At 33.6% G+C, this 12,500-nt stretch overlaps 1 protein-coding gene across 2 annotated transcripts in view; it reads right to left on the minus strand.

The window, feature by feature from the left end:
- Window positions 1–12,500, minus strand: part of LOC137655827 (protein Star-like) — a 39,043-nt gene that overhangs the window by 552 nt on the left and 25,991 nt on the right. The window contains exons 2-8 of one of the 2 annotated variants that reach the window (XR_011046871.1): window positions 10,690–10,820; window positions 8,848–8,921; window positions 8,276–8,431; window positions 6,979–7,184; window positions 6,040–6,187; window positions 3,287–3,694; window positions 1–3,252 (exon numbers count right to left, since the gene is read on the minus strand). The exon at window positions 1–3,252 is cut by the window's left edge and continues 552 nt beyond it. Coding sequence is in view for 1 of the 2 variants with exons in the window: in XM_068390000.1 (XP_068246101.1) it covers window positions 3,497–3,694; window positions 6,040–6,187; window positions 6,979–7,184; window positions 8,276–8,431; window positions 8,848–8,921; window positions 10,690–10,795 (888 nt within the window). In the remaining variant the exon portion in view is untranslated. The remainder of the gene's footprint in view (window positions 3,253–3,286; window positions 3,695–6,039; window positions 6,188–6,978; window positions 7,185–8,275; window positions 8,432–8,847; window positions 8,922–10,689; window positions 10,821–12,500) is intronic. The other variant, XM_068390000.1, reaches the window with a different exon arrangement.

The raw sequence follows: 12,500 nt of genomic DNA on the forward strand, positions 1-12,500 counted from the left end.
TGGTCGAAAACTGAGCTCAACAGTGATTTGTGACAGGATATTTTCATAGTAGCTTTGTTCCTTAATGACTATTTGTAGGCTACCCATGTAAGGCTATTTTCTGACATAAAGATATCTCTTTATAGATTTGTTACCATTACATGACAGCTACCTTTACAGTAAATTCATTAACAAGAAGAATCTACTGTATATAAGAGGACTAGTGATACAGTACCAACAAATATTATATGAAATGTCATAGCTACCTAATTAACCATCAACTCATCAGCAAATCAGCAAGATAAGAAAATAGTTTCGTCATAGGTTTCATAAAACTGTTTGAAACAAACCAAAGTTACAGTTTACAAGAACATTTTTAAATCATAATTTGATATTTGTACAGTATATTTCACATAAATTATTTTTATACCTAAGAGATCATATATTAAAATAAAGCAAATGACTAATCTGTGCTAAAATCTAGAAGGCCTTGTTGACCATAACTTGAATCAAAGTTGTTTAATTTATGCAGAGAATTAATTCAACCTCGTGATATGCGAGAAAGGCACTCTTTCAAGATGAGTAAACTAACAGTTGGTTATTTCTGTATTGAATAGTTAAGGACATTACTTTCATCTGCAATTTAGAATTTCGACATAAAAAATATCCACACTAGCCACGGAGGTTTAAGGTTTAAAGACCGCTCATGAATGGCAGAGGCCAAGGACACTGGCATTGCCCTATCAAGCAGGACAATGCCCTAGACTGACCATATATACATGTGATCAGTGCCCAAGGCCCCTCTCCATCCAAGCTAGGACCAAGGAGTTCCAGGCAATGGCTGCTGATGACTCAGCAGATAGACCTATAGGCTCCCCCAAACAACCCATCCTTAGCTCACAGGGATGGTGAGGTTGCAACGACCAAAGAAACTAACGAGTTTGAGCGGGACTCGGAACCCAGTCTGGCGTTCACCAGTCAGGGACGTTACACCATGGGCCACCACTACTCTAAAACATATATCAAACATTTTCCCAAAGGGCATGTTCCAATATCTGATTTTGGTTACATGAACAAGGATGTGTATACTGTATAGCATTAGTAGAATATCTAGTTGAAAGTACAGTATCTATGGTTGACAAGATATGTTGTATGGGTCACTGAATTATAATTATATATGGCAAACCAAATCATATTTCTAATCTAGAACCAGCTGCATATCATTTGGGAGTATGGTATCATTGATGACATTTTCTGACTTGAGGTTTCACAAATATTCATTAACACTTCTTTCCTTGTTCAAGATGATAAGGGAATATCTTGCTATATTTCATCTTTGGTTATTTACATCTTTGGCAGTACAAAATTTCCCATTTTACAAGAAAAGACAGATAATGTCAGAAGTTCAAGGAATCCACGATGAAATTCATGCCATATAAATCCCATTTCGAAAAATCTGGGAAAAATCTAAACAAAAAAATAATGATATACGATTTTCAGACAAAATATACGTAAAATTACATTACTGTACTTTCTGTTTCACACAAAATATTTACCCGAGTTATTAGGCAAATCTTTATCAAAAGGGATTCCAGCATCACTTGCTTCATGTAACAGACTTTTCTGTGTAAAGCTTGCATGTTAAACAGAGGCTCTAAAGGTGGTTACAGTCATTTCAAACACTGTGTGATGTAGATGGCTGGTGTTGAATCATTACCATATCACCATTATTACCATTACCATATCACCATTATTACCAACCATGTTACAAAACTAGTTGGAAAAGTGAAATACCACAAGCCCATGGATCACAAAGGGGAAAGATACCCAGTATGTAAAACCAATGGAGAAGACAATAAACTATAAAACAGTAATGAAAAAAATAGTACATTAAGATAAATAATAATATTATATAGATAAGTAACATATAAACTATAAAAAAGACTTATGTTAGACTACTCAACAGAAAAAAAAAAACATTTGCAACAAGGTTTAACTTCTGGAGTCCCACTGATTCAACAATTCCATGAGGAAGATCCTTCCACATTTTGGTTACAACCTGAATATAGCTTGTAGAATACTTTGCAGTGCTGATACTTATGAAAGAAAAGGCAAAACTATCAGTTAATTGCATATGATGCATTAAGTAATGGATGGTATAGCCTTGGAGGAAAAATAATCCTCGTAGGGTATAGCCTAGGATCTTGTGAATGCTAATGATTATGAAAAATATGTTTGAAGGATGGATAATGACAAAGATTAACATCCATAGCATGGATGACAAATTTAATGGATGGCAAGTTCTTTTTAAGTTAATATTCAAAACATGGCGGAATAATTTGATTAAAAAATGTTCATAGTATACAGGTACAAAAAATCTTGAAAAACACTCAACATAACAATGTTTCTTGGTCAATTACTGGTTATGTCTGTCAAAAGCAAGACTTAAATCAAGAATCGCTCGTAAATGGGCTGTTTGTTGTTGAATAAAAATGAATAAATTGCGTATTGTCTTTTGAGGACCGTTATTTATACAATAACTATCACTGGCAAAGAAAGTCGAGTTCGATGTTTGTTTACAAAATATTTCTTGAAATATTTTGAAAGTTCTTGAGAGTTTAATTGGCGATGAATGAGACCAGTGACAACATAGATGAATATTTGCAAAAAAAAAAAAAAAAAAAAAAAAAATCTTGATAAATTAGTTTCCATTACTTCATGATAGTTTAAGAAAATCTTGTAAAACTAATATTATCACAGTGATTTTTGTGCATAAAAATATAATGTAATTATGATTAAATATGTGATAAATATTTGTATACAGTATATATTTTTCCCTTTATCCTGGGATAGACTAAAGGAGGGTTATCCTTCTAAACTCATTAAAGTTATACAGTGATCTAATTATTTTCATTCATGGCTACATAAAACTCCTTGCCTACATAAGGAGGGATTTTGTCTGTCTGATTGATGTCAATATGTGTATTCAACACATGTGGTAAGTAGCATTTTATACATCAAGCATGTATATAGATAGATCAATTTTGTTGGTCCTCACATAAGAGTTTCAACTACAATACCTGTATTACCTGGAAGACTGGGAATGCTATTCAGTGAATTGTAAAGATGATACGTACCTTTTGACAATGCATTTTGTAGTTTCCCTTCCAAGCTTAAATCATTCTTAGGAAAGAAAAATAAACACTATTAGCAAAACAATATCTAAAATTTACAACTTATTACCATACATGCTGAGATGTTCAAGTTCTTGACCTTTAAAACAATAAATAAACTTCAAGTTCTTAACCTTTAAAACAATAAATAAACTATGGTAATAAATCTACTACCTTATCTAATAGTTATGACTGTTTCCATCTTAGAAAAGAAAAATAAACACTATTAGCAAAACAATATCTAAAATTTACAACTTATTACCATACATGCTTAGATGTTCAAGTTCTTGACCTTTAAAACAATAAATAAACTATGGTAATAAATCTACTACCTTATCTAATCGTTATGATGGTTTCCATCCCGGCAATTGACTCAAGTAGTCTGGATCGCCAAAAATATAATCAAAATTGTTCTGGTGGATCAACTTGTAACCCAGATCAGTCATGAACTTCACCAATTCCGGTTTGGGTTCAGGAATATTCAGATGCTCGATGATCCAGATTCCAACTTTGACCTTGTTGAAGGGGATTGTTTTTAATACCTGAAAAGAAATGAAAAACATTTCCAGTTCAGTAGTTTCACTATTTAATGTGAATTTACGAGGCAGGAATAACAAATATAATGCAATGATTCAGTGCGAAATTATTCTTTCCTGGGATAAAAAATGTATCTTTGATTGAGCAATGTCAGAAATTAAATATCATGTCAATATTTTATGACATGGTTTCCAATTTACATTGATTGATTTGAAGTTCACTGGCATCCTGACATCGAAGGTCATTGATGCCAACTCTCAATTTACATTAAATCATTTTTAGTCATAAAATCAATCTGGATTTCTGAAATTTTTATTAACCATTTACATATACGAAATCTATTTCCTTTCATTAAAAAAATTTTATCCTGGATAATTATGCAATAAAATAATGATAATTAGGTATTTCAATGTGCAACTACGCTTAAACACTACAGTACTATTATATTTTATCATAAGGGAGCCATCTAAAAATATCTATGAAATAACTATCAGAGTTATCTATGTTGTTCACTCCTTCCTTTTTCTCTAACTGGATGATATAAAAGGTTTTCCTAACTTTATTCATATAATTTTCTAAAAACTAATTAGGATAGCAAAGATTAGTGACAATTTCTTCAATTTTGGTATTCTTATCCTCTATCTAATCAGAACTGCATATTATTAGTGCCCTAAGGTATATATAAAGAAATTACGGAATGATTTTTACCTTTAGAATAGCCTACTAAATAGAGAGAGAGAGAGAGAGAGAGAGAGAGAGAGAGAGAGAGAGAGAGAGAGAGAGAGAGAGAGAGAGAGAGAAATCTAACATCTTGTTTTCTCTATATCAGTATTTCTTACACAATTAACTGGCTGACAGTAATTTATGTTAAAAACTTTAGCCAGAGAAATATTCAAGAAACAATTAACCCTTTACTACGCACCTCTCTCAAATTTAACTTACGTGAGGTCACTAGGAACCTGACCTCATAGAGATTTCATATTTTGTATAAATATGATGTATCTGTGGTTCTTAGATATTATGCATCTGATGATGCTAGTAAGACAAGTACTAGCATCAATCTGGGTTTTATAATTTTTTTCCTTCCGTTGCTACGTACATTATGCTTATGTGTTTAACTGGCATGGACTTCTATGCACACACACATATAACCTAAATGTATATACAGTATACAATATATACATGTATTCATATAGTGTGTGTATGTATGTATATATATATATATATATATATATATATATATATATATATATATATATATATATATATATATATATATATATATATATTTATATATATATATATATATATATATATATATATATATATATATATATATATATATATATATATATATATATATATTGTATATCATCATCATCATCTCCTCCTACAGCTAGTGACGCAAAGAGCCTCGGTTAGATTTCGCCAGTCGTCTCTATCTTGAGCTTTTAAATCAATACTTCTCCATTCATCATCATCTATTTCACACTTCATAGTCCTCAGCCATGTAGGCCTCGGTCTTCCAACTCTTCTGGTGCCTTGTGAATTGTAAGTATTCTAGTAAATTTTTTGGCATCTTGGTGTGATCTGTAACATTTCCCCCTTCACTAAAAAGGGCAAATATTACAGGCTACACCTAGATGCCAATATATCTACAGTACTATAATTCTTACAATTCATGATTATCAATGGGACAAAGTTGGCAAGAAAAACATTTCAAAGACAAAGAATTTACTTTAAATATCAGGAAGCATATTTTAAAAGGTCTAAATAACAAAGTATAAGTAAGAAATATGGATTAATGTCTGCTAAGTACCTACTAAGGAGAGGAAATTTTAAGTAACGCTTACGCTGTCATCATCATATAGTATCTTATCGTGCAAACATTGTATCCACTGCATAGCAGTCTAATTACATTTGTAGATGTCTAAATATGTACAGACTGGACCCTGTTCACACCCACAAAGTATGTAGTCCATTGTGTGAATGGGGTGGCCAACTTGGGCACTCAACAGAGGGGGCGAAACCATGCTTATGAAGATTGTCTCCAGTCCTTCCAACTCTAACTCTTGCTCGATTAAGAGTCACCGAACCTTTTCTATGGAGCTTGTTCCAAGGCAAAAAGACTCACATGGGCTTTGGATGGCCTCACCAAATGAGCAGTGGTCTGTTTCTCTCCAGCATTCTGGGTGGTAAGTTGCTGACTTCACTTGGTTGAGGTTAATGGTGGTTAGGAAGCTCTTACAGGATTTCAAACTTTGTCTAACCACCTAGTAATCATAGAGCAGGTGCCTTTCATCAGGTTTTATAAACATTAAAGCCCTCAAGCTGAAAAGCAGAGACTCACCTTGAATTCAAATCCTTCAATGTCCAGATTGAAGACGTCGATGAAAGAGATATCGAGTGCAGAAATGATGGAGTAAAATGGAAATGATTTGACATGAATTGCATTGCTATTGTCTTTCTGGGTGAGATGACCTTGTTGTCCTGAACCACTGAAAGGGTCGAAAAAGAAGGAAAATTCAAATTATGTATTCCATTTATTTTCTTATCAAGAAACTAATTTCTATGTTAATTAACGATATCTTCACATATGATGAATGCTTGGTAGTTAGAATTTATATCTCAGAAGTTTATATCATTACAAATACGCAAACAAATTTCTCTGTTAATTAACGATATCTTCACACATGATAAATGCTTGGTAGTTAAAATTCATATCTCAGAAGTTTATATCATTACAAATACGTACATTGTTAGGTATCCAAGTTAAAGTAGGGCAGCTTATATACTGTATTTCATACACCAGTATATGGATTACTCATTTTAAAAATCAACATCTATCAAAGCATTTGAAATAACACAAATCAAACAATGATGCACCATACAAATGTCAAGAGATGTAGACAAATCAATTGTTGTTCAAGCCTGAGCATTAAATTTTATTGTGGTGGTAAAGTAAAACCACTAAGCATGTTCCAATATTGCTAGAGAGAGAGAGAGAGAGAGAGAGAGAGAGAGAGAGAGAGAGAGAGAGAGAGAGAGAGAGAGAGAGAGAGAGAGAGAGAGAGTATTTTGACAAATTTTGGAATTGGGATGATGAGTTCAATTGTCTCTCCATTTTAAATTGTTACATGATGACAATCAAGGACCATTTGAAACGTCTTTTCATAGGCAAACACAAGAAATATACTTCAAATATAAGGCCAAAGAAGAGTACTCTTACTAACTAAAGTTCTTCCAAAGGTGAACTAATGCTAGAAATTAATTCCGAAAATCAACTTACGTGAAAAGCAGCTCTGCTGATGATGTCGTGGGTGAGAGAGCTGCCTGCAGACAGTACGCCTTCCTATTTTTGCTCAATAGTTTCTTGTAATTGACAGGATTTGGCTCAATTAGTAGACCCTTAAACCCTAATTCTCTTTCAAGGTATAGCGAGGAACTGGATTCCTCGCCATCTAAAGCTCCCACCTCTACAAAGAAGCCTTCACGCTGCGTAATAAAAAGAAATACTTTTTAAACAAGAGCCTCGTTTAATCGTCTGTGACTTTTCACTTATATTCCAATTGGTCACCTAAAGAGTGAATGGAATATGGATAAAAAGTCAAAACTTAGGGACTTTGATATCCAGCACTTTAAAGAACATAGGAAGCATTATATATTACATGACATTATTCAAGGACAGCTGAAAATCATGTTATATGATTCTTATAAAAATAAATTTTATTAAAAAAATGCATTAAGTGATGTACTGTACAGTAAAACTCTTTTAACGATTGATTCGAGATTTCAGAAACCTGCTGAGACAGTCTTTTTATAGTGATGAAGTATTTTCCTTGATACTAATGAGCATGCATTGTTTTTCTATGTACATTTCTTATACTTACGCATGAATGCAATATGAAGAAATGCCAATAATGTATATAACTGGCTTCACGAATTTCAAACAAATCACTGCAAGCTACCAAGACTTGAAACAACTGTAAGATACAAAATTGGTGCCTCAAATTATGCATCAATAATGTCAAGACAAATTTCTTTTTCCATATCATGCATAGTATCAGTTTTATTTCTCCTCAACCGATAGTATGTTTTCTCTATTCCTCATTACTTTTCATTATAATAGGTCACAAAGTCAAAAGAAATTTCTTCTTCAATGCCTTCATGAATTTCCTTTCCATTATGTTCTTATGAAAATCTTTCAGCTTAGCACCAATAATAAATGTGTGATCTATATGTTTCAGACTATACTGGCAAATAAGTGCCACTGTATCTATGCTTCAATATTTCTACCGACCTTTAGATTTTAGCTAATTGTGGTTCAACGTTCAATACAGCTTAAATGCATTTCAGAATAGAAAGTTTAATACATATAAAATTGAAGGAAAATTCTGAGAGTTAATTGCCAGATAGGTTGCACAAACTTCTCAGCTTGAGGACATTGCTGAGTTGTCAGATGTCTCTTTATAGCTTGCAATGAAGTGTATTGAAATTCATGATAGCGACTATACCAAAGGAAGAGAGAATTAATGAGGAATTTTACTAACTGATTTTAATAAATATACGTTTCTAAAGAAGGTTACCTTGCCAGGACCATACAAATTCCCAACAAATTTGGACTGCTCCATAAACGTAAAATGCTTCCGATTCGGGTTGGAGAGAAGATAGGGCTTTGTTGATGGAGGACGGATGTGGAAGCGAATGTAGTTTATTAATTCTGGATCTTCCTGCCCTAGACCCTGGTGAGAAAGAGCAATAGAGAGATATATATTCAATATAGTTTTCTTAGGCTGGCAAGTACCAATTGATATACTGAAACTTTTTTACCTATTAGCAATATAGTCTACCTGCAAAGAATTGAGACTTGCCAATGATTAGTGATGCTACTGTACTTAACATAGATCCAGTCAGTCTTGATGGCAATGCCAGTCAGATATAAAAATTTGCCATATTCACCAGAATGAACTGGCATAAGAAAATATAACAGCAGCTCCAATTTCATAGCATCATCCTTTTGTAGCTAAAGTACAGCATGGTATCCTAAAATTGGGATATGAAACATTCACAAAAAAAACTATTAATCCCACAATGAGTCCCTTTAATTTCATCACTATTATATCAACTTGTTAATATTTAAAAGAAAAATAACACTAACCTTGTAATTGTCCTCTGTAACTCTTGCAGATGCTGGGTCAGGATCTCGGAAGCCAGGGAATCTTGCAACATAGCCTATAAAAACAGTACCATATAAGAATATTCATGACATGAGAATGGAAGGATGGAAACAACAGTTGACATAATAAACAGAATAGTGCAACATAGATGCAGTTTTCATCTTTCCTTTCACAGTCTTAATTTTGATGTTAAAAAGACATATGGAAGAATTGGAAAATTTTGTCTTGTGATAAGAGATGGGACTTATGTAATTGCACTTAATAACTAACACACACACATATATATTTCCCCAAGACCAAGTCTCCCCCCAAAATACTTTTAACACATTTTAACTACCGATAATTTTTATCTACTTCACATACTCCCACACTGCCTTTCACAGACAAAGTCTCTTACTAATCTCTTGCACACACCCTGTTACCTTTCTTGTATTTAGCATTCTGTGGTCACCTCTTTTTTACGCTTGTCATCATCTTTAAAGGTCACTCATGAATGGCAGAGGCAAGGGATAGCGACAATGCCATACAGATTGATCATATATGATTGTACATATGATCAGCACTCAAGGCCCCTCGCCAACAAGCTGGGACCAGGTAGGGCCCGGCAATGGTTACTCATGACTCGGCAGATAAGACCTATAGGCTCCTTTAAAACTTGCCATTCCTAGCTCACTAGGATGGTGAGGTTAAAGACACTACAAGAAACTATTAAGCTTGAGCAGAACTCGAACCCCTATCCAACAGATAGCCAGGTGGAGATGTTTCCAATAGGCTACCGCAACCCTTACAGATACATATGCAAATCGACAGCTTACAGTTTTCCACCATCCGAACTAACATGCTTACATTTATTACTCCATCATACTGATGTCCATTTACCATTATGACCTTACTCCAGTTCACATTTATACTTGGCTTACTCCTCTTTTACACACCATCAAACTCTTTTACCATCATCTACAGTTTTCTCCACTATCCCGGATCAGCTAATCATCATTTATAAACCTCTGACATTCCATAACCCATTCACAATGAATTTTCTCATCCCATAGCTTCATGCTTGTGACCTACACCCACAGCCATTTCACATAGCTTCATCCATAAAGTAATGATAATACAGCATTCTTTCAAACCCAGTTTTCCACCAAACCAGTCACTCTCCTGTCTACATAATCTAAAACATGTAGCATGTCATTGTAAAAACATTTAATAGATTCCGACAAAAACCAATACCATACATTCTCAAACCCCTCAGCATTCACCTTTTTAAAAAGGAAGTATGCACTATGCAGTTTGTTCCCCCTTATGTGTCCAACAGTATAAGCTCTTAGACTAAATGTCATATCAGCCCCATTGGTGGGACCAGATCTTCTTTAACCCAGTATATAAGGCTGATATAAGCTGCATTATTACCAGTTACTTCAGATATGCCGTACTATCATCACCATCTCATCCTACGTCTACTGACGCAAAGGGCCTCGGTTAGATTTCGCCAGTCGTCTCTATCTCAAGATTTTAATTCAATATTTCTCCATTCATCATCTCCTACTTCGCACTTCATAGTCCTCAGCCATGTAGGCCTAGATCTTCCAACTCTTAGAGTACCTTGTGAAGCCCAGCTGAACGTTTGGTGACCTAATCTCTCTCGGGGAGTGCGAAGAGGATGCCCAAACCACCTCCATCTACCCCTCATCATGATCTCACCCACATATGACACTCGAGTAATCTCTCTTATATTTTCATTTATAACCCTGTCCTGCTGTACTATAGTTTCACTAAATTTAAAAACGTTTGACTGTCCATATAGAAAAAGCAAAACTTACCTTCATCATCAGGAAGATAAAGAATTACCAAGAAGAAGATGACACCCACAGAAGCTGCCAATACTGTTCTCCTAAGGACCCGGGGATTCTGGCTTCCAGGAAACATGGTGTAGTGATAAGACCTCCTCCTGCTACGAAGACATGACGGAAAATGATGGTATTAGTTAATTTATTAACTAATACTTTATACTTATTGTAGCTTGACTTTTTTTCGTCGTAAAACAGATCATATAAAACCAAGTCTTATTTTTTCAGTACAAAAAGGTAATCTAATAACTTACTTGCATACAGTATATATATATATATATATATATATATATATATATATATATATATATATATATATATATATATATATATATATATATATATATATATATATATATATATATATATATATATATATATATATATATATATATATATATATATATATATATATATATATTTGCAGGGACGTTATCTCATCGTCCGAGCAATCCAAGACATACACCTTAAATACTAAGTAATAGAGTAATACATTACCAAACACTGACCTTAACATACCGTATAACTTGAATTACTTTCGAGTAACTCTTTATCTAAATATAAATCCTTTATAAAAGTGGAAACAATTTCCTTCATACTACTCATCTTAATGTCTTAACCTCTATTGATATTCCTGAAATAAGGGATTGGCTATCTTGATTCACCCTCTCCAACTACTATCTAAATTCTAAAGCATCTTCCTCCCTCACCTTCTCCAAATCCTCCTTCTGTTTTTCACATAATCTAATACTTTCCCCTTCTTTGATCTCCCAATCCTTACAGGCTCCAGCCAAGTCTTCACTCCCTTACCGTAACCCATACTTGCCAACAATCCTTACTATCTCATTATCTACTCACTTAACATATAAGAAAGCTCATTTATCATTCAAGTAATCTGTTCCAACCCACCAATTATAATTATTTTGTCAGCCTCACAGGTTGATCTCCAAAATCCATTTTAACATCATTTGATTTCACTCTGGTTTTTGGCCTTTATTCTTCTTTCTTTCATGATATTTGATTTCACTCTGGCCTTTTTTTCTTTCCTTCACGAAATCATTTTATTTCACTCTGGCTTCTGGCCTTTATTCTTCTTTCTTTCATGATATTTTATTTCACTCTGGCCTTTTTTTCTCTTTCCTTCATGAAATCATTTGATTTCACTCTGACTTCTGACCTTTATTCTTCTTTCTTTCCTGATATCATTTGTTTTCACTCTGACTTCTGGCCTTTATCCTTCTTTCTTTCCTGTCATCATTTGATTTCACTCTGACTTCTGGCCTTTATTCTTCTTTCTTTCATGACATCATTTGATTTCACTCTAACTTCTTGCCTTTATTCTTCTTTCTTTCTTTCATATCCTTTGTTTTCACTCTGACTTCTGGCCTTTATTCTTCTTTCTTTCGTGATAGCATTTGTTTTCACTCTGGCTTCTAGCCTTTATTCTTTCCTTCTTTCATGATATCATTTGATTTCACTCAGGCTTTTTTTTCTCTTTCCTTCATGAAATCATTTTATTTCACTCTGACTTCTGGCCTTTATTCATTCTTTCTTTCATGACATCATTTGATTTCACTCTGGCCTTTTTTCTTCTTTCATGAAATTATTTGATCTCACTCTGCCTTTTGGCCTTTATTCCTCTTTCTATTATAATCTTCATGTTTATAAGCCCTACAAAATTACAGGTCTGGTTATAATTTAATCAATCTTAATTTTCATTTTATTAAGCCTTTTTTATCACATATTACCCCTAACGCCTCTGTAACCTCCCCCAAGCTGCTATT

The sequence above is a fragment of the Palaemon carinicauda genome, chromosome 16 (genome assembly GCF_036898095.1).
Source record: "Palaemon carinicauda isolate YSFRI2023 chromosome 16, ASM3689809v2, whole genome shotgun sequence".
In the NCBI taxonomy this organism is placed as follows: Eukaryota; Metazoa; Arthropoda; class Malacostraca; order Decapoda; family Palaemonidae; genus Palaemon; species Palaemon carinicauda.